This window comes from Lithobates pipiens, unplaced genomic scaffold (assembly GCF_037356315.1).
Source record: "Lithobates pipiens isolate NorthernLeopardFrog02 unplaced genomic scaffold, aLitPip1_a1.2 Scaffold_1, whole genome shotgun sequence".
Classification (NCBI taxonomy): domain Eukaryota; kingdom Metazoa; phylum Chordata; class Amphibia; order Anura; family Ranidae; genus Lithobates; species Lithobates pipiens.
Window position 1 is genome coordinate 228,499,996 of NW_027507685.1, and position 27,389 is coordinate 228,527,384.

Consider the following 27,389-nt stretch of genomic DNA (forward strand, 5'->3'; position numbering starts at 1 on the left):
TCAGCAGCTACAGTGTTTGCAGCTGCTGACTTTTAAAAAGTTTTTTTTAAAGCTGGCCCTCTTCTTTAAGTAGCCAGTGGGTGTGAAATGACGAAATGCACAGCATGTCTGAAACAATGCTGTGTGACGTAATACAATCTTTGGCATTTACTCATGGTATAAGTCTTTATTCTAAATAAAAAGTGTCATTGAGTGACTGCTGCGAGTGGCAGTAACCCTAAGCCACTGCAATACCGGGATGAGTCTGAAATGATGATGTGGTACCTGTAATCCCATAACCTTCTGTGACATATTTAATATTCCTCCCTAACCAGACACAAAAATATGAGCCAGTGTGGTGCCTGCACCCCCCTCCCCCAACCCGTATGAGCACGGCATGATACACACACTATTAGACAAAAAAAGGAGCTGCGCTAACCAGTGACAGCACTCAAATACTCGATAAAGTACAAAAGTGCAAATAGTGATATTAAAGTGCCAAATAAATAAATAAAAAGTGAATAAATAAATATATATGGTGATGGAGTTGATTAGATTAAATATAAGCACCTAATTGAAAAAACAGCACCCGATAATAAAACTATAAGGTGTATAACTGGAAGTGCAAACCATAAGATCAATGAATGTAAATCAATGACGAATAAAATAAATACCTGCATATAAATAATACAAAAAATTGTAATCATTTAATAATAGTCCATATAAATTCCCGTGATTTCTTAACACCGGGGTGACACCCAAATTTCCACAGAAGAAAAATTTGTGAACCACCTCCACCATGTGTAAACACATTGCCGCTTACCAGAACTAGGCGGTCCCTTATTATAGGGGGCCACACTGCGTGTATGGCTTTAACCACAGCCAGGGATGGTGATGACACCAAAATAAACTCATCAGCTTGACAGGGTAATCCACAATTGGAAAGCCACACTTAAAATCAGGTTGGTATTCAAAAGGTTTCCCAGCTCCCAGGGGTTAATCCATATTAGCAAAATTACGACAGGATTCCCAAAAGATAAAACAAGCTCACATAGCGTAAAACCCTTTTCAGATTTATTCATATACAGACAAATATACACTTACGAAACCGTGAATGGAATCAGCATAAAAATGATGTGAGCCGGCCGGCCTCGCTCACATCCCGTAGCTTCCAGGACTAAGCGTATAGCTGTGACGTCAGAATGTCCCTCCTCCCTACGCGTTTCGTCATCAATAAGACATTGTTGACTATTATTAACCACTTGACCACTGGGCACTTAAACACCCTTAATAACCAGACCAATTTTCAGCTTTCGGTGCTCTCGCATTTTGAATGACAATTACTCAGTCATGCAACACTGGACCTATATGAAATTTTTGTCCTTTTTTTCACACAAATAGAGCTTTCTTTTGGTGGTATTTAATCACCGCTGGGTTTTTTATTTTTTGTGCTATAAAGGAAAAAATACCGAAAATTCTGTAAAAAAATGAATTTTTCTTTGTTTCTGTTAGAAAATTTAGCAGATTAGTAATTTTTTCTTCATAAATTCTGGCCAAAATTTATACTACTACATATCTTTGGTAAAAATAAGTACAAATTGGTGGATATTATTTGGTCTTTGTGAAAGTTATAGAGTCCACAAGCTATGGTGCCAATATCTGAAAATTGATCACACCTGAAGTACTGACGGCCTATTTCAATTCTTGAGACCCTAACATGCCAGAAAAGTACAAATACCCCCCAAATGACCCCTTTTTGGAAAGAAGACATTCCAAGGTATTTAGTAAGAGGCATGATGAGTTTTTTGAAGTTGTCATTTTTTCCCACAATTCTTTGCAAAATCAAGATTTTTTTTACTTTTTTTTTTTTTTTCACAAAATTGTCATATTATCAGGTTATTTCTCACACACAGCATATGCATACCACAAATTACACCCCAAAACACATTCTGCTATTACTCCCGAGTATGGCGATACCACATGTGTGAGACTTTTACACAGTGTGGCCACATACAGAGGCCCAACATGCAGGGAGCGCCATCAGGTGTTCTGGAGCACCCAGGACAATTCTGACATTTCTCTCCTACATGTAAAAATCATGATTTATTTGCTAGAAAATTACATAGAACCCCAAAACATTATTTATGTTTTTTTAGCAAACACCCTGGAGAATACAATGGTGGTCTTTACAACTTTTTATCTCGCACGGTATTTGCGCAGTAATTTTTCGAATGCTTTTTTTTGGAAAAAAAAACAGTTTTGGGCTTAAAAAAAAAAAAACACAGTAAAGTTAGCCCAATTTTTCCATAGTGTGAAAGATGAAGTTACGCTGAGTAAATAGATACCTAATATGCCACTCTTCAAAATTGCACACGCTCGTGGAATGGCGCCAAACGTCGCTACTTAAAAATCCCCATAGGCGACGATTTAATTTTTTTTTTACTGGTTATATGTTTTGAGTTACAGAGGAGGTCTAGGGCTAGAATTATTGCTCTCGCTCTAACGTTCGCAGTGATACCTCACATGTGTGGTTTGAACACCGTTTTCATATGTGGGCGGGACTTACGTATGCGTTCGCTTCTGCATGCGAGCACATGGGGACAGGGGCACTTTAAAAAAAAACATTTTTTTTATTGTTCATTTTACTTTATTTATTTTAGTTTGACATTTTTTTCCCCAAAAATAATTTTTTTGATCACTTTTATTCCTATTACAAGGAATGTAAACATCCCTTGTAATAGGAATATGGCATGACAGGTCCTCTTTACAGTGAGATGTGGGGTCAATAAGACCCCACATCTCACCTCTAAGCTGGGAAGCCTGAAAAAAAAAAAAAAAAAAAAAGATTCTGTCTTTGATCGTATTAGCGATTCGGTAGAAGCACCGGAGGGCGGCGGGAGGGGGGGGGATGTCTATGGCTGGGTATTGCAGGGTATCACCGACTATGGCTGGGTATCTCAGAGTATCGCGTTGCAGAGTATTGCATTGCAGGGTATTGGCGGGTGTTGCAGAGCATTGCAGAGTGTTGCAGGGTATTGGCGGGTGTTGCAGAGCATTGCAGAGTGTTGCAGGGTATTGGCGGGTGTTGCAGAGTGTTGCAGGGTATTGCAAAGCGTTGCAGAGTGTTGCAGAGTATTGCAGAGTGTTGCAAGGCGTTGCGGAGTGTTGCAGGGCATTGCGGAGTGTTGCAGGGCATTGCGGAGTGTTGCAGGGCATTGCGGAGTGTTGCAGGGCATTGCAGAGTGTTGCAGGGCATTGCAGAGTGTTGCAGGGCATTGCAGAGTGTTGCAGGGCATTGCAGAGTGTTGCAGGGCATTGCAGAGTGTTGCAGGGTATTGCAGAGTGTTGCAGGGTGTTGCAGGGTATTGCAGAGCGTTGCAGGGTATTGCAGAGCGTTGCAGGGTATTGCAGAGTGTTGCCGGGTATTGCGGAGTGTTGCAAGGTGTTGCAGAGTGTTGCAGGGTATTGCAGAGTGTTGCAGGGTATTGCGAAGTGTTGCGGAGTGTTGCAGGGCATTGCGGAGTGTTGCAGGGCATTGCGGAGTGTTGCAGGGCATTGCGGAGTGTTGCAGGGCAATGTGGAGTGTTGCAGGGCAATGTGGAGTGTTGCAGGGCAATGCAGAGTGTTGCAGGGCAATGCAGAGTGTTGCAGGGTAATGCAGAGTAATGGGGGTATTGCAGAGTAATGCAGAGTAATGGCAGGGTATTGCAGAGTGTTGGCAGGGAATTGAGGGGTTAATTTTCGGTGCGCAGCGATGTGGGCACTGCAGATAAATTATTACAATTTTTTGTATTATTTATATGCGGTTATTATTTACTTTTTTCGTTCATTGATCTTATGGTATGCACTCCCAGTTATACACCTTTATAGTTTTATTATCGGGTGCTGTTTTTTCAATTAGGTACTTATATTTAATTTGATCAATTCCATCACCATGTATATTTATTCACTTTATATTTATTTATTTGGCACTTTAATATCACTATTTGCACTTTATTGAGTTTTTGAGTGCTGTCACTGTTTAGCACAGCTCCTTTTTTGTCTAATATTTTGTGGGTGTTGTATAACATTTTGAGCCGCAGCTTGTCACTTTAGAGATAGAGCAGTATTTTCTTTACACCATGATACACACGCACCCCCCCTCCCTCCAAGTTCCTTTTGTGGGAAAGGTGACACCCCCCCCCCCAAACAAGCGGGCCCCCCTCCCCTACAGACATGAGAGATATTTAGTCCGAAGTGAGTGAGTGGGCGGTCCCCCTGAAGTGATACCTGAGCCTGCCCTCCAGAAAAACGGGGAGAAGAGGCAACCCTTTAGCGGCCACACATTCCCTCGATGGACCGGAAATGTTGGCGGTCACGCTGGAAAGGACGCGAACGAGTCTCCACAACACAAACAGGAAACACCTGATCCACACCTCCACCCTGATACCTGAAAGGACCGCCCCTAACAAGAATGTCACGCCCCCTCAATGTGAGAAGAAATGCTGACAGGAAAGGAGGACCAGGGGCATGCCTTTTAAAAGGAGAGGCTCCTCCTACAAATTCAGGCTGGCCTGCGCCCCGCCTTCCTACATGTCTGTGGCCAGTGTAATCCCACCCAAAACTGATAGGTCAGTTAAGGGCTCATTTGTAAGGGCTGAGACTCGCCCTGTTTGGTGAGCCCCTGTCCTCTGCATCCACCTCGGAGCTTCACACAGGCAGCCTATAGAAGTAGCTGCAGACACAGGGGCTACACAGACATAGTTGTATGTGAAAATTTGATGTGCATGCAGGAATGGGCGCATGGATGCAGAGGCACAGTGTCTGCTTTTCCATCAGTGCACTCACACATGTATGTATGTCAGATCATGATATACAACTGTGTCCATGCAGATGTGGCATCTACAGGCTCTGAGGTGGATGCAGATTTTTTATTTTTTTTATCTTATTGCATTCCCTGCATTTAATATAAAAACATTTTATCATTTGCTGTGTGCCCGCCCCAAACGGTTACCTGAGTTCTGTATTAATCCAGCACTGTGCCCAGTTGCATCTGGTCTCCCCCCCACTATTCTCACAGGCTTTGCTGAGGCAGAGGGAGCCATTGACTTATAAGGCTGTGAATCAAATCCTGTGTGCAAGCCTGCATGAGTGCCCCCATAGCAAGTGGCTTTATATCAGGGTGCACAGAGAAGAGGAGGAGCCTAGAGTGCCCAACAAGGGAGCCCAGAAGAGAAGGTACAGGCACGCTTTCTGCAATACCATTCCACAGAGCAGATACGAGGTGGTATCAAAAAGTTTCAGGACTAGTTTTGTAACACGCCAACAGAGGGCAGCACAAGGCTGCACGCACAGTCACAGGGAGCACCGACCTTCATATGTGTCCTGTGTACATCGGGAGCTGTGCAACTGGTGCTATTCTGACCACGTGTGTTACCACGTCTGCTATTTCCTCATAGACAGCAAGTTAGAAAACGGACAGCAAACGTGAAATTCTGCATGAAACTGGGCAAATCTGCCACAGAGACATTTGACATGATTCGGCAAGTTTGCAGCGATGCTTTAATGAGTTGCTTGAGGTGTTTTGAGTGACATGCATGCTTCAAGAGCCGAAGAACATCACTGGAAGACTACGAGAGATCAGGAAGACCGTCAATGAGCTCAACCCTCAAAAATGTTGAAACCATTCAGCCACTTGTGATTTGAACATGCGTCGTGTTGCTGCCAAGTTCATCCCCGCGGCACGCTGACTGAGTTCTTGGCAGGCTTTGACCCGGTGTTCCTTCTGCTCCTGGGTCAGCAGCCGGGGACACCGCAAACTCAAATCACCTCGAATGACTCATTGCAGCATCGCCGTAAACTTGCCAAATCATGTCAAATGTCTTTGTGGCAGATTTGCCCAGTTAAATGCAGAATTGTATGTTTATATAGAAAACTGAGGGCAGAACAAGACAGTAGTAGAGTAGTCCGAGTCTGCCCATTTTCTTGTTTTTGTTTTTCTGGGGTTTTTTTAGTGTATTTTTTTTAAACTGTGTTGTCCGAGTATAGATCTATGTTTATCCCAAGCATGTTTGCAGCCATTTACTGTTGACTGTCTCACTACCTCTGCAGCTAGTTTATTCTAAGCATCAACTACCCTTTCAAAAAAAAAAAATCATTTTTTACTTACCAGAAATGGCTGTTGCTAGGCAGATCGTCCTAATCTGCCACTTCCTACACAACGGTGATCTTCATTCTTCGCGTTGTCTCCTGAGGAATGGGGAGTGCTGTGTTCTGGGAAATGTGTGTGTCTCAGAACACAGCCAGACATTTAAAAAAGTGTTGTGCGACTCTTGCACATGCACAGTAGGAAATGGGCAGTGAAGCCGCAAGGCTCCACTGCCTGTTTCCCTTAGTTTTAATGGTGGCGCTGGGACCCAATCCGATGGATGGATCGGCCCTCGGACGGCTGACATCGCGAGCACCCTAGACAGGTAAGTGTGCTTATTAAGTCAGTAGCTAAAGTGTTTGTAGCTGCTGACTTATTTTTTTCAGCTGACTCTCCTATTTAAGTTTCTGAAGTCCCTCTCAATATGTTTTATCTCTCTAAACCTTTCACCATTTTTGTTTCCTGTCTCTGAACTCGTTCAATATATCTTTCTGTAAGTGAGGTCTCCAGAACTGAACACCGTATTTTAAATGAGGTCTAACTAAAGATCTATATAGAGGAATCAGGACCTCCTTCCTCCTGCTGGTGATCCCTCTAGTGATGCCTCCTAGAATTCTATTCACTTTTCCCACTGCCTGCTCACACTGTTTGCTAATTTTGCAATCATCTGAAAGTACCCCCAAATCTTTTTCCTCTGTAGTGCCAGCTAACACTGTACCCCCAATGTTATACTCTCTCAGGGGATTATTTTTCCCTAGTTGCATTATTTTACATTTAGATTTTTTGAACTGCAGTTTCCACTGCTTTGACCAATCTTCCAGCAATGCCAAATCCTGTTCCATGTTGCAGACACCTGGAGAGCTATCAACCCCATTACACACCTTTGTGTCATTAGCAAAAATCACTTGCATAGAGACTAAATAGAACAGGACCCAGTACTGAGCCTTGTGGTACCCCGCTAGTGACTGGTCTCTGTTCTTAGTGAACCCCATTTAGAACCATACACTGGGATCTATCCTTCAGCCAACTACATATCCACTGAACCACCCAAGGGATAAGTCCCAGCTTGTACAAACTTTGTATTAGATGATTATGTGGAACTGTATCAAATACCTTGCTGAAATGAAGATATGCTATGTCCACAGCACCACCCTGGTCCAAAACATTGGTAATATAGTCAAAAAATGCAATCCGATTAGTCTGACATGAGCTGCCCTAAGTAAAGCCATGCTGCTTTGGCTCCAGCAAGCTGTGTATTTTTAGGTGATCAATGATCCTTCTTTTCAGGAGTGATTCCATTAACTTGACTACAATTCATGTTAAACTCACTGGCCTGTAATTGCCAGCGTCTACCTTTCTGCCCTTCTTGAGGATAGGTACAACATTATCTGTCTTCTCCTGTTAGAAGATTGATTAAAAATAAAAATATTTATTAATGATCCAACAACTATATCTCAAAGTTCTCCTATGCCGCGTACACCCGATCGGAATTCTCGTCGTATAAAGCTATGATGGTTTTTCCTATGGAATTCCGCTGAAACCTGACTTGCATACATGTGGTCACACAAAAGTTTGCTGAACATTCAACCATCAAGAACGTACAATGCTATGATGAGCCGAGAAAATGAAGTTCAATGCTTCCGAGCATGCGTAGGAATTTTGCGCGTCGGAATTGCTGTAGACGATCGGAATTTCCGATCATAACTTTTTCCCTCGGAAAAATTGAGACCATGCTCTCCAACTTTTGCTGGCGGAAATTCGGCCAGCAAAATTCTGATGGAGCATACACACAGTCACATTTTCCGTCAAAAAGCTCTCATCAGTCTTTTGCTGGCCGAATTTCCGATCGTGTGTACGTGGCATTAGAACTCTGGGATGAATATCATCAGTGCCCATTACTTTATTGAGCTTTAACTGAGCCAGTTTCTCTGCTACCTCTGTCTCCAGGAATCCTAAAAATGAACCATCATTAGTAGAACCAATATGATTCCCCAACTTGTTATTGTTAGTTTGCTCTTTGTTCTAACTTGCTGTCCATGATGAAATAGCAGACGTGGTAATGCACGTGGTCAGAATAGCACCAGATGCACAGCTCCCGATGTACACAGGATGATGTCTTTTGGCACACTGACTTATGGTGGTTGGTGCTCCCTGTGACTTGTGCTGCCATCTGTTGGTGTGTTAAAAAACTAGTCCTGAAACGTTTTGATACTACCTCATAACATGTTTATTACTTTAATTTAAAAAAAAATGCCTTTACAAATGCTATAAAGTTGAGGTTTGGATATGACTTGTTGTGCAGAGTCACATTGCTCCAGTTTGGAAAATACAATCAATATTTAAACAGTATAACTATCTGCCGACAAATGATGTCCCTGGTGCATCGCTGGACTTTAAGTAGTTATACCAGAATGATGCAGTTTTTTGGAGCCGATGGGCGGCTCTCTTGTAAAAGCAATCCTAGTGGCTAACTAGCCGCTGGATTGCTTTTACAAGCAGTGGGATCTCCCTTCCATCGGGAGTCCCAATTGACCAGCTGGCACCCCTGTTTGGTTGATCGCACAGCCAAACAATGACCGAATTGGCTTTGTTTGGCTCTGATATGGTAACCCGAAGCGATGACCTTACATCACCATTTTCAAAAATCAGAAGTATTTGATCCCCCCGATCTTGTTGTGACTACATGCTTTTAAGTTCAGAGGAGGGATCTGGGATCCTATAGTTCTCAGATCTCCATAAAGAGTACCTGTCACATGCCTATTGCTCTCACACTGGGTGTTTACATTCTTTGTGACATTAATAAACATGATAAAAAAAAGTGACAGTGTAAAGAATAAAAAAAAATGTAAGTGCCCCCGTGCTTACATTCTCGAATGCAGGTGAATGCATTCAAACAGCGGTCATCCCACACAAGTGAGGTATCACGGTGAATGTCAGATCATGGGCAGTAATTCTGGGACCAGACTTCCTGTGTAAATCTAAAGTGGTAACCTGTAAAGAAATGACTAAACAACCCTGTGTACATGTAGTGATAAGATAACAGAGAGGACAGTTCAGGGGCAGCTGAAAAAACACCCAACTGCTCCTAAACGTCCTTTTATCAGCAGCATTTTACATGAAGCCTTAAAGTGGAAGTAAACCCTCCTATCGTTTTCAGCCAAGGAAGCTGCCATCTTGGCCTCCGTTTTAATCTTTAACTGCCATGAAGCTGCACATGTGATCAGTTATCACACCAGCCATTGGATGGTTTGACAGTTTGGTTGAGAGCACAACCAATGTGACAGTTAACATTTCCAGCATGCCGGGAATGTAACTGTTTTTTCAAACTGTTAGATCGATGGGTTCACTTCTGCTTTAATGTGGAGTTCCACTTTCTGCTGTTCGGAATTCCTCCCCCCCTCCGGTGTCACATTTGGCGCCTTTCAGGGGGGAGGGGGGAGTAGATACCTGTCTAATCCAGGTATTTGCTCCCACTTCTGGGGAAAATCACTTCACATTGTGCGACAATCTACGCAATGTCTGGTAAATCCCCCCCCCCCCCCCGCTGTCTTCTGGGAGACATGCAGGTCTAAGAAGATAGCAGGGACTAATCAGAACGTGCAGCACGACTCGCACATGCGCAGTAGGGAACCAGGAGTGGAGCCGGAAGTCTTCACTGCCTGGTTCTCTTACCTGGAATGGCTGCGGCAGCTGGGGTGCCGACATCGCGGGCTCCCTGGACAGGTACGTCTCCTTTATTAAAAATCAGCAGCTACAGTATTTGTAGCTGCTTACTTTTTTTTTCCGCTGGTGGAACTCCGCTTTAATCTCTACCTATACCATGTTTATACATTAATGTTAGCGCAGATATCCATAAATCTTCCCATTGATGTTCGCTCTCTCTGCGTTTCATGAACAAGGTAAAACTTCTTCAGAATATATTTGCAGAGAATCTAAAATGATACAGGTAACAATTATTAATACATAATAAAGTATATTACAATGTATAATCCATATATGACTAATATTTATTACTTACACAAATGTACAACAAGACCAACAAACACACATATAAAACAATTGTTGGGCATCACCTGCTAGTTGGACATCCCCCTATGGAGCCGCTGTGTACAAGTCACATGGGGTGTTACCCCCAATCCTGCCAAGATGTTTGTAATAATTACACTCATATATGAGGAGAAAGCCTTGGAAATTAAATTAGCAAAATTTTACCAGAATTGGGTCACTAATAGAGGAAAATGAAGTCCTGAGAATTGGCTCCAGTTTCCGGGATAGAGCTTCAGGTCAAAATTTCAACAAAATTCCAAATTACGAGGGGGATGTGCGATTATAATTCATAACTTTTTTTGCAAAATGTGATATAGTAATGAGAATGGTGCCACACCGATCATTATAAATGTATCTTTTTATTGGTACCAATAATATTCCATTTATTCGTTGTTTTTTTCATGTAACCTTTTCATGCTTTTTGCATGAAAAAATGACTAACAGATTAAATGATAAGGTTCCATCTTTATTCAGTATCTAAACTGAGCTTTTTTGCTTTCTTCTTGTGAATTGCAGTAGGATCTTGAGATCCCTTTTGCAGTTGAGGGAACCGTGTAAAAATGTCCATCACCACTATGATTGGTGGTTCCCTCCACACCATTGGGACTGCGGAAGGCATGGACTGTTCTTCTTCTTTAGACAATGATGGAGAGAAGTCGCACACAATGAGGGGGCCCAACTCCTGTCCTGATCCCCTATTGTGCATCCAAAATATAAGTGGTTTGCCTTTTTTTATCACCGCCGTCATACTGCACTTTGGGGACACAAATGTGACCTCACCACAAATGTAGCCGAAGATATCTGCATTATTTACAGTTTTCAATGCATCTCGGCTTCTGAGGGAAAATATCACCCAATTGTTCCTTGGATATGTTGGGCAATAATCCGTTCACAATCACCAGATGGAACTGTATGATGTGTAGATCTGACCAAGACAAATGTACCTTGTAATAAAAGAACAATAAATGGCAGTTGGGTAATCTGTAGGCTCAAAGTGAAAATGAAGATACATATATAATCTTCCATGTGGTTCCATCTTCATTGTTCTACCGATTTGCGGCATCATAATCCTCAGACACCTCCCTCCATTGTAGACAAATCTACTCACCTGCCTATAAATCTTTATTGTGAAATATCTTGAAAACTTTACCCAACCAGCACCTTTATCATCTGTTTTCTAATTCATTGAATGAAATATGTAAGAATTCGCACATTTTTTCTCAGAGGTGAATAATTCCCCAAAATGTGTAGACTTGGTATTATCCAACAGCTTCATGAAGCCTTCTACAAAGGTGAGTACAATATACTGTATATACAATATATACATGTGTATATAGGCAGGTAATAACATTGCCCATTAGGGGTGCAACGGATCAAAAAACTCATCGGATCATTTTTCTGATTAGCAAATAATTATTGAATTTGCAAAAACCTGTGAAAATTCCACCACCATATAGTCCCCACTGTAATATCCACATCATCTCCCCCACTGTAATATCCACATCTCCCCCACTGGCTGGGTACGGATGAGTATGGCTGGGCATCACCGAGTATTGCAGAGTATTGGCAGAGTATGGATGGATGTGACTGCTGTGGGCTGGATCTGTAGTGCCCACAGCGCTGCTTCCATCTGATCTCTCCCCTCAACTGTACAGATCAGTACACAGAGGGGAGAGAGGAACCGACATCATAACATGACGCCGGTTTGTTTACAAGTGATCGCTCCGTCATTTGACGGAGCGATCACATTCTAAACGGCCATGGGGTGTACCAAGATGGCCGCCGCTCTGGAGCTAGGCCGAAGCCGCTGCCTTTTCTAAGGCCGAGGCAGCGGATCGCAGGGGTTTGCCGATCCAAACAGGTTGGCCCGTTGGGATCACGTATCGGTGACGATCCGTTGCACCCCTATTGCCCATAGTACTTGACATTACCTACCCCATACAGACTTCTATATAGCTTAAGATCGGTCTCTTCTGTTACATGTTTGAAAAAAGGAGATTTGTATCTGCAGTAGCAGAAAAAAAAGAGTGCTATGTGTGTGGAGTCCAAAAATGACTCCCCCAAGGATCCCAATTACCATAAGGCTCGGTTCACATATATGCAGTGCAGAAAACGCAGCAAATGTGTGTTTCCTGCACCGCATTGAAATTGTACTGCGTTCATGTGATCAACATGGATGTCATTGTTAATTAAATGACACCCGAAAATGGTTTGCAAAATGCAGTGCACAAAATGCAGACACAATTGGATGGCATGGATGTGGACACCCATGCGATCCTTTTTTTTTTTGTGCAGATTTGGTGTGATTTGAGCCATACAAATGAATAGCTAAAATTGCACCGCACACACATCACATGTGCAAATTAAATGCGATTTGTCGCACTGCAGATATGTGAACCCAGGCTAACTCTATTGATGGTGCCACTAAATATAATCAATGATCTCATTTCTGAGGAACAAATTATGTGGGTATTTTACACTCAATTCTGATTGTTCATTCATATAACGATGTCCTCATATACTGTAAGATCTGATGCTGGCCCCTCTATAAATGTCATATTACTCCATATATGGATTCTAAAAAAGTCAGGGAAATTCATATTATAACTCAGATTTACTTCATGGGAACCCTTGTCCATCTTCTGGTGCGATTTTAGGGCTCATTCACACTGTATGCAGTGACAGGACACACAAGAAGCAATTGTTTCCTATGTGTCCTGTTCTTTCACACCTCAGTGCAGCACCTGGCCGTACTGCAGGGTGTTGTGAGAAAATGCAGACATACTGAGTTTTATTGCAGCGCACTGTGCTGAATCGCATAACAATATGCAGCAACGCAGAGCATCACACTGCTGTACATTGCTGTGAATGAAGTGTACCTTTTGTACATTTCACATTAAGTTTATACAAAAAATAGAATAGTGTGATCTGCTGAATTGCGTACCACAATGCCCCTACCACAGCCGGTGTCCCCACAAAATAGCCAATTCATCAAGATCTCCCAATTATGTCACTTCCGTTTTCTGTAAACCGTCCCTAATTGGAGAGTTTGACGACTTGCTGTTTTGACACAACACCGGCAACCGTGTTCAGTCCGGTACATTGTATTATGAGTGGATATTGTTAGTCCGCTCCGATACTAACCAACAAAATGGCCGTTGGCTGCGACAACTTTTTCCTCATTACCCGTTGATGTTGTGTTAAAACAGCAATGTCTTCCTGTAGCGGGGTGTACACGCTCGCCGGTGTTGTGTCAAAACGGCAAGTCGTCTAAATCTCCAATTACTGACGGTTTACAGTAACCGGAAGTGATGTGATTGGAGATCTTGGTGAATTGCCTATTTGGACAGAAGACGGGGAAGGGAGAGATGCTGGAGAGGTGAATCGCTCTGACAGCTCTGCGTTATTGTGTGATCCCGGCCTTCCATAAATCATATCCTCCTATTTCTGTATGAGATACAAATGTGCTTCCAATATTCCTCCCAATCAGTAGATGTCCTTCTAAAGACTCGGCACCTCATATACATGAGATATGTCATCTGTTTATTCACTCGGATCAGGAATGTCCTCATAAAGGAAGATCCGATGTCCTCCCATCTACACATCAAGTTCCTCCAGTATATAAAATGTACATTATATCTCATATATACTCCAAGTGAAGAGCAATGGAGAAATGTATGATCTCTACACATCAATGTTATATACTTGTTATGGGTAGAAATGAAGTGGGATGGAAACTAATCATCCAGGTTTATGTCATAGTGTGATGGAGGAACATATTGTGTACATTACCGGCCTTTCCTCTATAGTACATGGAGGGTTTATGTATTCTTTATTTTTATTGATCTTTTTACCATAATTTTTATTGTTTTCTGGATAATTTGTATAAACAAGAGATTATCATACATCATGTGTCAGATAACACTAATATTGGAAGAATGGTAAATACAGAATGTTCGGTTCATTTGATAATAATAATTTATACTCTTAATGTAATAGTAATAGTGAAGAAGTCAGGCAGTATACGGCATAAATAATACTAAACATACAAATACAGAATATAAAATCTGGAAGTAATACTGCAGTGGATTCTGAGCACAGATAATAATAATGTATTATACAGGTAGATTGGGGGGTCCAACTTTTCACCTTCCTGAGCCACATTGGGAGAAGAGGAATAGTCTCGGGCCGCACATAAAATACACAATCAATAAGGAGAGCTGATGAGGGGTTCCTCCTGCGGCTCTCAGCGGGTAGGTGCGGCTGCTGACCCCGTTCACTATGATGAAAGGTCGCCGGCGGCCGCACCTATTCCCGGCTCCCTACACAGCCAGCGATTACCTGCGGTGATTACTGCCAGAAGCAGACATAGCGTGTATAGGAGTGGCCTAGTCAAAGTCCGGACTTAAATCCCATTGACATGCTGTTGCATGACCTTAAACAGGCTGTTCATGCTAGAAAACCCTCCAATGTGGATTCAAACAATTTTGCAAAGATGATTGGGCCAAAATTCATCCAATGCGATGTGAAAGACTCATTGCCAGTTATCACAAATGCTTGTTTGCTGCCAAGGGTGACATAACCAGTTATTATGTTTAGGGGGCAATTACTTTTTCACACAGAGCCAGGCAGGTTTGGACATCTTTTTTCCCTTAATAATTGAAATTATCATTTAAAAACTGCATTTTGTATTAACTCGGGTTATCTTTGTATCCTATTACATTTTGTTTGAGCATCTAAATCACTTAAGTGTGACAAATATGAAAAAAAATTGAAAAATCAGGAGCAAATACTTTTTTTACAGCAGTGTAATGTGCAGACTCCGGTGACATGAGCATTGTATATATTGTATATACTATGGGGGAGGGGAGACGGCACCTGAAGACTACAGATTGTAGGGGAACACTGACAGATAAAGAGGTAGGTAACCCTGTGAGTACACAGTGCTTACACTCAGGCTTACCTGTAGGTACATTGAATATCTCCTAAACGTTCCCCCTTTAGGAGATATTGGCAATGGCCGATGACATCATCTACACATGTGTGGTGACACTCTGCATTCACAGCCACACAGTTTGCTGCGGAATGTAGAGCACCACACGCATGCGCAGGAGTGACATCATCACAGCCCAGACATTCATTGGCCGGAGCCCGCAAACCCGGGAGGAAGACTGGATGAAGATGGAAGCCTCCGCAGTGGTGACAGCGAGCCACTAGAGGGCGCCATTTCTAAGGTAAGTTTGTGGTGCATACTAGCGCATTATGACAAAAAACTTGACGGGGCCCAGATTTTTTATTTTTTTTGTCAAGTTTACAACCGCTTTAAGAATCCCATTTGTGATGATCATCATGTCTGCATCCTGCTTTATAATACTTATGTATATTAATATTGTATAGTATCTCTTATCTGAAGACTGTGGGGGGGATGGGTGTTAGCCCTATTATTATTATTTTGATCTTAGTTGGACCATACACGATAAAACATTAGGACTTTTTTTTTCTTAATATGACAAATGGATCCAGGGATGGTTGAAAATATTCTGTAATTTATGTTTTTCCTAAACACTTTACATTCTATTTTCTTTTTTTTTTAAACTGCTGTCCAAATGTCACAAGCATTTGCACAACCATCACAAATAATCCCTCATTATTGTGTCTAATATGTTTACTTCCTATGATCATCAGCTCCATTTAGTGTCCATAATATGCAGTATTTTCCTGAAATACCTCAAACAGGAAAATGCTATATTATGGCCACTAGGGGGAGCTGATGATCATAAAACACACATATTAGGGATTCTTTGATGGTTGTGCTTGTGACATTCATACAGCAATTTTTTTTTTAATCCAACCCCCTATATATATTTGTATAATAGCTTCTTGTGCATGGATTGGGAATGGATTTGGAGAAATGATAATGTAGAACTATTTCTTGGCAGTTGATGAAGAATATTAGTGCAGCTTTCAGTAAGGGGGTGATAAGCTCCGGGTTCACACCAGAACGTGGCTCAGAAAACAGCAATCCGTTTGCATTTCCCGCGCTGAGTTCAGATTGCACTGCCCTTGTGATCTGCAGCGGGTGTCAGTGCTATGATAATGACACCGCAAACGCAGGTCACAAACGCAGTGCATTTGTCTGCATCAGATCACACGGCATAAAACTACTATGCGATCCGGGTGCAGTGCGTTTCCAGAAGTAGTGCATGCATTACTTTGGTGTGATGTAGTGCAATTTTCAGCCTCAAATCGCACTGCACTGAATCACATGTGAATTGCACAAGAATTTTGTGTGCATCCCTGTGCGATTCATAGGTGATTCCTGTGCGATTCATAGGTGATTCCTGTGCGATTCATAGGTGATTCCTGTGCGATTCATAGGTGATTCCTGTGTGATTCATAGGTGATTCCTGTGCGGTTTCATAATGCAAACTCTAGCTAAGTCTGGGTTCACACAATCTTTATAAATCAGCATCATTAGTGACATATCACTCACATCGAGTATAAAGCCAAGTGCACACTATCAGTTTTATTGTTAAACCCAGCGGGCTAAATGAAAAAAAACCTCAAGAGCTGAGGAGGAGATCCTGTACTAACAGTCTAATGTTAGTACATCAAACTCCCCCGCTAAGCTATTGTGTTCTGACAAAGTATCTTCTGTATCTTTTTTGGAGTGTATTTCACGTGACAAAATGCCCAATTTTTGGAGTATCATTAAGAATAATGGCTCCCAAACGCATGTTGCACATTTTTGTGCGATTTTCCAGTGTAGCAGAATTGTACAACTGCCAGTAATTCAGATGTGAATGGGGCCCTATAATAGAGCTTCCCGGGCCCTCTCCCCTCCCCCCCTCCTCCCCCCCGGATGATATGGATGGAAATTAGGATTCGGATCTATGAAGAGAAGGTGACAGACGGACAGCAGACATCTCACAGGTGACTTCATTAGATGCTCTTCAGCCCTGGTTCACATTGATATGTCAAATTGCATTCCAAATCGGCAGCTATTGCCAGCAATGACACCCTCCGAATCAGTGCTGCACCGATTCCCAAAAGTATTTTCTGTGCTACATTTGGTGATTTCAGGTGCGATTTCAATGGACATCTGTGCAGGAAAACGCAGGGATGTCGCTTAAATCATCGGACTGACATGCGGGAATGAAATCGCTGAACTCGCCCCTTTTCATTCCCGCAGCTCAGTGTGATCCCGGGATCAATCCTATGAATTACTAATCGCAGTGAGGATCATTGCCGGGATTATTGGGATCAATGCAGTTCTCATGGACCCCATTGAATGGAATTCTTATTATGGGAACACAATCGTCCTATTAGATCAATAAAGCTTATTAATCTGACAACTAACAGAACGATCGGGTGACGATCATCCCATGTCTATGGCCGGCTCTAGGCCTGGGTCACACCTGTGTTCTTTAGTGCTTTTTTCCAGAAACGCCCTACAGTCCATATAACATGGATTCCTATGCGACACGATCACATCTGTGCGCTTTTCAGTCGCTGCATTTTGAAAAGGACTTTTTTAAATGCAAAATGGTGCATTTGTGGTTCAGTGAACTTCAATTGAGAAGCTACAGAAAAGCGTGTAGTGCATATTTTTTTATCTGCCCTACAAAAAAAATGCATAAGAAATGCAAAACGCAATAAAAAAAACTTGTGAAAAATGCTTTGAAAATGTGTGTGCAAAAATGCAAAATACCACAAAGCACTGCAGAGATCAAAAGCAAACTGCAGAGGTGTGACCCGAGCCGAAGGCTTCAATATCTGATATTTACAATAAGAAACATGTCGGCATTTCTGATCCTTAGACTCACACAGTGCAGTGATCGGAGGTTTTCTGCATTGTGAGATGACACACACCACAATTGTTGCCTGTGAACCTCATTCACACTGTAATGCACCCCAGAGCTGTGCTGCAGTGGGCTGTGATAAAATGCAGGCATGCTGTATTTTATTACACTGCACTGTACAGGATCGCATGTCGCTGTACAGGATCGCCTGTCGCTGTACAGGATCGCCTGTCGCTGTACAGGATCGCATGTCGCTATACAGGATCGCCTGTTGCTGTACAGGATCGCATCACAAGCTGCTGAACAGTGACATGAATGAAGTGTACATTTGTCCACTTCAAATAAAGTTCAGTGATGAATAAAAGGGAAGTTGTTTGATGCACCAAATTGTGCACCAAACCGCCCCCTACTGCACTCAGGATGGAGCTCTGCGGTTTCCCTCTCAGACTGCTGTGTATTCTGTGTGATTTACTTTAGAAAATACTGATTGCCTGGCTTTCATGCTGATCCAATGGTGCTCATATGATATATATATCACTCACCCAGAATAAGTTTGCATATTAGAGAGTCTCACTTCATTTGCTGCATGCTTCTTCCAGGTCAGGGACTGAGAAAGCACTGAGCCCAGTGACAGCCAGGCAGATGGTATGCTCAGGAGGTCAGTAATGGCAGCCGCCATAGTCCCCTGAGTTGAGGTTTCCATGAAGTCTGACCATTCAGATGAAGTGTCCTCCAATGTATGTTCTGCTCCTTCTACAATACAGATCTCCCTATGAATAGTGATGGATGTGATCCGGGATAACAGGTCCTGTTCTAGTAAAACCCGTCAGCTGCACAGGACAGTTATTACATAAACAGATCCCAGCAGACAGGAATCCCAGTGACAGCAGACATTTCCTTCATATCAGTGATAGGAGAACAGCAGATCTCCAGCTGCAGTAGAACTACAAGTCCCAGCAGGCATTGCCATCTCCCTGGTGACTTTCTTCCCTCATTGAGTGTGGGGCAGGGATGGGATTTGTAGTTCTCCAGCAGTTGGAGCTGTGCTGTGTGGAGGATCCTGTCACTGTACAGAGGTAAGTGGCCAGTGCTGTGTGTGTATGATCCTGTCTCTGTACAGAGGTAAGTGGCCAGTGTTGTGTGGAGGATCCTGTCACTGTACAGAGGTAAGTGGCCGGTGCTGTGTGGAGGATCCTGTCACTGTACAGAGGTAAGTGGCCAGTGCTGTGTGGAGGATCCTGTCACTGTACAGAGGTAAGTGGCCAGTGCTGTGTGGAGGATCCTGTCACTGTACAGAGGTAAGTGGCCAGGAGATGAGCATTACTCCGCCTCCATGACTTGTGACATCATCAGATCAGACTGAGGATGAGGATGACAGATATAGAAGATATCAGGTAGTTGTGTTCTATAATCCAGCAGAGGATGGGGGGGGGGGGATTCCTGAGTACAGAACGGAGGAATATGTGTGATGAGGGATTGGCTTCTCTATGAACACACAATCTCCTCTCCTCTCCTCTCCTCATTCCTATATAAAGTCCTCAGTGATCTCTGTAGGGTTGGAATGAAATTTATATTTCCTGAACGCTGTGTGCACTGACAGTATACACTCGGTATGACCTTTCCTGGTCGGCACAGACTCCGTCACTTCTCTTCTCAGGACTGATCATTTATCTGTATAATATTATCATTTCTCAGTGTTGTATAATGGATTCATCCCCCCCCCATAGGATGGAACGTTCCTCGTCTCTCTGACAGACTTGGTGTTTGATTGGTTGAGGGGAAACATTAGCTAATAAGTTGGATGAAGACCTTTCATTGGATGTAGGGGTGATTGACAGTTCAGATCATCCAATCGGTGATCAGCATCTTCTCAGCTCTCTCCTAGCTGTACAGATTTCTCCCATGATGTGTTTTGTCTCCATTCCTATTGGTTGTTCCCGTCATGTGACCCGGTTTCCTCAGGCGGATTAGCGCTCCATCCCGGGGTGATTGTACACAGCGGTAGGGGGGAGCAGGATGGCGGATCCCTCTTCTTCTGCTCCTCAGGATGTGTCTGAGGGGGGATTGCTGGGACTTGTAGTTCTCTCCGCTCTACAGATGATTAGGGGGATGGTGAGTGTAGAAATATACAGAGTGATGCTCGGTGTCTGTACTATACACACTATACATGTCATGTGATCACATATTACACACATCACTTCCTCTGATCCCAGGTCACATCTTCCTCTTCTCTCTGCAGGGATCCATTCCTTCCAGGAGATGTACGGCTGTGAGCTGAGAGATGACGGCACCACTGGGGGGTATGAGCAGTTCGGATATGATGGGAGAGATTTCACGTATCTGGACACACAGAGAGGGATTTGGATCCCGACCATGAATGAGGCTCAGATCACCACACAGAGATGGAACAGTCCGGAGGAGAGATTGGGGGAGAGATACAAGAATTATCTGGAGAATGAATGTATAGAATGGCTGAAGAAACACATCAACAATGGGAGAGAAGATCTGGAGAGGAGAGGTGAGCGCACACTATATATATACATTGTATTCTATACATCCTCTGTATACTCTCTATACATTCTATATGTATACACAGCACCTCCTACATCATCACACACTCCTCCCACTTCTCTGATAACCACACCCACTGACACCTGAAACCACACCGACTCCTAATAGGACCCAATACAGCCTGGAGAGACCTTGGCCCAGAAGTGGGCGTGTCTTCTCATCCCCCAACACAAGCTCATCCTGAGAATCTGTCTGTCCATCCCAGTCTGTGTCCATTCATGTCTTCCAGTGTGTAGATGTCGGGATCTGTCCGGTCACATCGGTAAGTATTGGGGTGATGTAAGAATAATCTCCCCTCCCCCGCAGTGACTCCTCCAGGATCTCGGGGTTCTCCTCAGAGATCAGTCACCTCTATAGATCTTCTCTTCCTGTGACTGCTTCCATCACACGTGTCCCACCGAGTCTTCACCCCCCAGTGTGATCCGCTCCCTGCACCCCTATACTGGGAGAGTTCTCAGGATTTCTACATGTCATAGGAGAAAGTCCAACACTGAGTGTATAATACACCATACAATGTGTGCGATCTACACACCATACAATACATAACAATCCAATCCTAGAAATGTCCAAGAAGTGTCACTCCACCCAACACTCAATTGTGTCTAAAATCAAAGATTTATCAATTGCTCCGCCCTAGAAGGAGAAGGAATCCCCGGATCACACGACCGCAACTTCCCCCCACCAAACTCATCAGAAACTTTACTGATAATCATTCCTATCACTTTGATGGATCCGTCTCTTTTTTATTTTGGGTCACACGTTGGTCTTCCCAGTCACTTGGACAGGCTGCCCTCCGCACAACAAACACCCCAAAGTATCTCTAGAACATTTCCAGTCTTGGATTGTCGTGTTTTGTTCAGTTCATGTTTTGGTGCATTTGTAGAAAATTTTGTCACACAGCAAAACGCACATCTGCTGACCGTGATTGGGGTGTCATTAACAATCAGGCTGTATTTACATCTGTGTGTTCCTGAATGTGTAACAACCCGCACAGAAACCGCATGATTTGCCGCACATTCCAGGAATGCCCTGCAAACGCACATCATGCTTGTGTCACCATAATGGTGGGGCAAGTGCAATGCATCTTTCCAAAACGTGCTGCAGACAGTGCAGAGCGCACATCTTCTGTGCTGGTTGCTGTGCAGATACAAGTTTAGCCTCAATGGTAACACAAGCATGACAAACATTACCACACGTTTTCAAAATAAATGCACGGCAAAGCATGTATGTTCTTGTTGCTATACACTCGTAAACACACAGATGCAAACAAATTGTATCACAAGTGCAACACATGTGAAGCGCACTGCAAAGGATGTGTTTGCTTGCTGGTTGCCGTGCGCTTTGAAACACGCAGATACAAACTAATAGTAACATAAGCGTATTGCCACGTGTTTTCTCTGCGGGTTGTCACTTGTTTTGAAATGCGCAAATGAGAACGCAGCCTAAATGGTACTGCAAGTGTGACTCACATTGCCATGCGGGTTGCAATGCGATTATAAACAGACAGAAGCAAATTAATGGTAACGCAATCGTGACACGCATTGCCACGTGTTTTTAAAATGTAAGGCAAAGCGCGTGTTTTCTGTGCGGGTGTCCACGCGTTTTTGAAACTAATGCCAAAGCATTCGTTTTACTTGCGAGTTGTCATGCATTCAGAAATGTGCAGATGCAAACAAATGGTATCGCAAGCATGATGCGCGTTGCTTTGCGTTTTTCAAAATTCAAGGCAAAGCACGCATTTCCTGTGCAGGTTGCTGTGGGTTTGGAAATGCGCAGATGAGAATGCAGCCTGGATGGTAAGGCAAAGGTGACGCACATTGCTGTCCGTTTTAAAAATGCACAGCAAAGAGTGTAATTTTTTGCAAGTTGCCAATGCGTTTGGAAACGCACATGTGTACGAATAGTAAAGCAAGCGCGACATGCGTTGCTGCATGTTTTTACAATGTGCAGCAAAGCGTGCATTTTCTTGCTGGTTGCCATGCACTTGAAAATTGAGCAGATGCAAACAATTGGTAACACAAGCGCATTGCCACGTGTTTTCTATGCGGGTTGTGACAAGTTTGGAAACGCACAGATGAGAATGTAGTCTAAATGGTAACGAAAGCGTGACGCATACTGCCGAGTTTTTTGAAACGTAGGGCAAGGCATACATTTTCTTGTGGGTTGCCACACATTTGGAAACATGCAGGTGCAAACTTATGGTAACACGACGTGCATTGCAGCGTGTTTCAGAGATGTTCGGCAAATCGTGTGTTTTCTTCTGGATTGTCATGCGTTTGGAAAACTCACGTTTAGGAGCATCACACAAAGACTAAATTCGCATTCAGGAGAGGAGTTTATTGACAGAAAAATGCCAAACGCAGCCAAAACACACCTAAATGTTAGGAGCATTTAGCACTTCAGCAATTTATTTCAATGGATGAAATAAATATTCTGGCCAATGAAATGAATAAACACCCAAAGCACTTGACACGGGTTAATATGTCTAATTGTGGTACACACCTTTACCAGAATTTTTTTTATTTTATTTTATTTTTTTGCTGCCAGAAGAAAAACATTCAGGGCAGTTGTTCTCAGCGCCCAGTGTGCGTGCACTCTAACCCAAAAGCAACGCACTTTGCCTCATGTTTTCAAAATGCACAGCAAAGCATGCATTTTCTATGTGGGTTGCCATGCATTCGGAAACACACAGATGCGAATGCAGCCTATATGGCACTGTAAGCATGACGCAGATTTGGTGGGCGTTTCTGTGCATTTTCAGTGCTAATAAGTGCCTAAATGGCAGTGCAAGTGGGATGTGCGTTTGCTGTGAGTTTCCAAAACGTGGGTAGCTGCCTGGTCATCAATGTCCTGAATTCAGGCTAACTTTTAATGACGCCCCAATCACGGTTGGCAGATGTGTGTTTTGCTCCCAAAATGCGTGATGTTCCACAACTGAAAATGTTGAGCTACTTTGGGGAATTTGTCGCCAGTAGGGGATCCCATTCAAGTGAATCAGCTGCCCTATACGTGAAATGTATTTACAAAATGAAAAACAGGCAAAAAAACCTGAGCGGGAATGTGTGTTTCTGCTACGCAAAAGTCTGTTTGGGATGTCTCAGGGAGGAAGTTTTTTAGGCAGCAAGAATGACCAGGGAGGTGAGGGTTAAAAAAAGCCTGCCTAAGAAGTCACTGCAATTAAAGCGTTAGATAAACCGATCACAAAATAAATAAAATCAGGCCCCGGGCAGTTTAAAGTGATATTAAAGTCTCCATTTAAAAAAAAAAATACCAAACCAATCATACTTACCCGCTCTGTGTAATGGTTTTGCACAGAGCAACCCAGATCCTCCACTTCTCAGTTCCCTCTTCCATGCTCCTGGCCCCTCCCTCCTGCTCCCCACAGCAAGCAGCTTGATATGGGGGCACCCGAGCTTCTTTGTGTGTCCATTCAGACACAGAGCCGCAGCCCGGCCCCACCCCCTCTCTCCTTATTGGCTCACTGACTTTGATTGGCAAGAGCGTCCCAGACAGCCTAGTCTCTCGTGCATCATCGCTGGATTGAGATGGGACTCAGGTAAATATTAGGGGGACTGCTGCACACAGAATGCATTAAGATAAAAAACCTTTAGAACCGCTTTAAGTCCTAATGTGCTAGTATGCTTCGCATACTAGCAAATTATGCAGGACTTGAAAACAAAAGCCCTCCAGAGGTGCGTGTCACCACTGAATGCGCTTTTATCTTTACCTGGTCTTCTTTCTGGGTTCACAGACTTAGGCAATATGAATGGCCGAGCCGGCGATGATGCATGCACACTGGAGTCGCGGTTTGCGGCGCAGCTCTGCAAGAACGACATGGTTATGCCATTACTTCAGAGCGCATGCGCTGGTGACATCACCAGCTGCATCTAACTGTAATATCTCCTAAACAGTTCACATTTAGGAGATATATTTACAGTACCTAATAGATAAGTTTATAATAAGGCTTGCCTATAGGTAAAAATTATACATGGTAGTTTACTCCCAAATTAACCACTTACAGACCGGAAGATTTGGCTGCTGACCAGGCACTGCGTCAGTTCAACTGGTTCCCGACCGGCACACAGCGATGTACGTCGGCAGAATGGCACGTCCCTTTAAATTTACCTGCGCGCCAGCCGGGAGCTTCGTGAGGCGGGTGGACAGGTCCCTTGGACACAATGCCCGTGGGGATACCCGCAGTCATCTCACGGAGAGGAAGAACGGGGAGATGCTAATATAAACAAGCAACTCCCGGTTCTGCCTAGTGACAGTGTCACTGATCAGGGATCCCTGTGATCAGGATCAGTGATGTGTCACAGCTAAAAGAAAAGGGGGGAAAACAAACTGCGCTAAGGTGAAAAAATATAAATATGTGAAGTGTGTGAAATAGATGTGAATTTCTTAAATAATAAAAATATTGGAAATATTCAGCTGCGGCTTCACTGTCACATACATGCAGAATAGGTAAACGAAAAATCATAAGCCGCGCTTAAACAAAAATAAAAACAACCAACTACTCGTGCAGTAATATTGAAATACGTACTATACAAGGTATAGCAACCCTATATATATATATATATATATATATATATATATATATATATATATATATATATATATATATATATATATATATATATAATACAGGGCACATGCGTGTTAATATTTCAAATCCAGAATCTCACTACTGTAATTCACTACATATAATGTGGTTCCATAACATAACTTATAAATACAGAAAATTATATATAAACCATAAACACCCAGTGTGTAAACAATAAGTCTGTGTATAAAACACCAAAAATGGTTGACGTGAAACTGTAAATGGAAATCCTCTAAAAATAAACCACAATGTTCATAGAATCCAAAATGGGAAGAATCGTGTTCAGTCCACCACCAACATACGTTGATATGACCCCCCACTACAGAGGGTCACACGGAACTTTATGAAATTGTGCACCACTTCCAGCCGCAGGGGGAGGGGGTTCCTCGATGTCCTCCTGGCTTCGCTGCTTCAAAGAATCTTGGGAAGAAAAACTCGCTCCCGAATACTTGACTCAAAGGTCCGAAAGAGGGACTCAGAGGCAGGGGCATCAAAATCTCTGTTCTGGCAATAAAAAGAGGAAGGAGGGAGAGGAATACACATGGAACGCCATAAACAAGGCTTGGATATCCGGGAAGGTCACGAACCGGAAGTGGGGCGAGAGATCGTTTATGGCGTTCCATGTGTATTCCTCTCCCTCCTTCCTCTTTTTATTGCCAGAACAGAGATTTTGATGCCCCTGCCTCTGAGTCCCTCTTTCGGACCTTTGAGTCAAGTATTCGGGAGCGAGTTTTTCTTCCCAAGATTCTTTGAAGCAGCGAAGCCAGGAGGACATCGAGGAACCCCCTCCCCCTGCGGCTGGAAGTGGTGCACAATTTCATAAAGTTCCGTGTGACCCTCTGTAGTGGGGGGTCATATCTATCTGGTAAGCAGTAAATCTCAACGTATGTTGGTGGTGGACTGAACACTATTCTTCCCATTTTGGATTCTATGAACATTGTGGTTTATTTTTAGAGGATTTCCATTTACAGTTTCACGTCAACCATTTTTGGTGTTTTATACACAGACTTATTGTTTACACACTGGGTGTTTATGGTTTATATATAATTTTCTGTATTTAAAAGTTATGTTATGGAACCACATTATATGTAGTGAATTACAGTAGTGAGATTCTGGATTTGAAATATTAACTCGCATGTGCCCTGTATTATATATATATATATATATATATATATATATATATATATATATATATATATATATATATATATATATATAATATAGGGTTGCTATACCTTGTATAGTACGTATTTCAATATTACTGCACGAGTAGTTGGCTGTTTTTATTTTTGTTTAAGCGCGGCTTATGATTTTTCATGCCGAGAGCTTCGTGAGTCGGGTGGACAGGTCCCTTGGACTCAATGTCCGTGAGGATACCCGCAATCATCTCACAGAGAGGGAGAACAGGGAGATGCTAATGTAAACAAGCAACTCCCGGTTCTGCCTAGTGACAGTGTCACTGATCAGTGATGTGTCACAGCTAGCCCACCCCCCCTACAGTTAGAAACACTCCCCAGGACACACTTAACCCCTACAGCGCCACCTAGTGTTAACCCCTTCACTGTCAGTCACATTTACACAGTAATCAATGCAATTTTAATCGTACTGATCGCTGTATAAATGTGGTCCCAAAATCGCACCAAAATTGTCCGATGTGTCCGCCATAATGTCAAAGTCATGATAAAAATTGCTGATCGCCGCCATTACTAATAAAAATATTAATAAAAATGCCATAAAACGATCCCCTATTTTGTAGACACTATAACTTTTGCGCAAACCAATCAAACGCTTTATTGCAAAAAAATTTTTTTTTTACCAAAAATATGTAGAAAAATACGTATCGGCCTAAAATGAGGAAAAAATATGTTTTGTTTTTTTTAATTTTGGGGGATATTTACTATAGCAAAAGGCAAAAAATAATGTTTTTTTTTTCCCCAAAATCGATGCTTTTATTCTGTTTATAGCACAAAAAATAAAATCTGCAGAGGTGATCAAATACCACCAAAAGAAAGCTCTATATGTGGGGTAAAAAAAGAAGCTAATTTTGTTTGGGACCCACGTCGCATGACCGCGCAATTGTCAGTTAAAGCGACGCAGTGCCGGATCGCAAAAAGTGCTCTGGTCTTTGGCCAGCAAAATGGTCCGGGGCTTATATGGTTAACTGACAAATGCGCAGTTGTGCGACGCTGTACCCAAACAAAATTGACATCCTTTTTTCCCACAAATAGAGCTTTCTTTTGGTGGTATTTGATCACCTCTG

General features: G+C 42.9%; 3 protein-coding genes across 5 annotated transcripts in view; all 3 read left to right on the forward strand.

The window, feature by feature from the left end:
* The window catches only part of LOC143984050 (class I histocompatibility antigen, F10 alpha chain-like), a 692,198-nt gene that overhangs the window by 631,944 nt on the left and 32,865 nt on the right, over positions 1-27,389 (forward strand). For both annotated transcript variants that reach the window (XM_077484346.1, XM_077484337.1), the window contains exon 3: positions 20,195-20,473. In XM_077484346.1, the coding sequence (XP_077340472.1) occupies positions 20,195-20,473 (279 nt within the window). The remainder of the gene's footprint in view (positions 1-20,194; positions 20,474-27,389) is intronic.
* The window catches only part of LOC143984059 (class I histocompatibility antigen, F10 alpha chain-like), a 682,453-nt gene that overhangs the window by 618,647 nt on the left and 36,417 nt on the right, over positions 1-27,389 (forward strand). The window lies entirely within an intron of this gene.
* LOC143984105 (class I histocompatibility antigen, F10 alpha chain-like) overlaps positions 1-27,389 on the forward strand; it is a 907,941-nt gene that overhangs the window by 215,385 nt on the left and 665,167 nt on the right. The gene's annotated exons all lie outside the window — the stretch shown is intronic.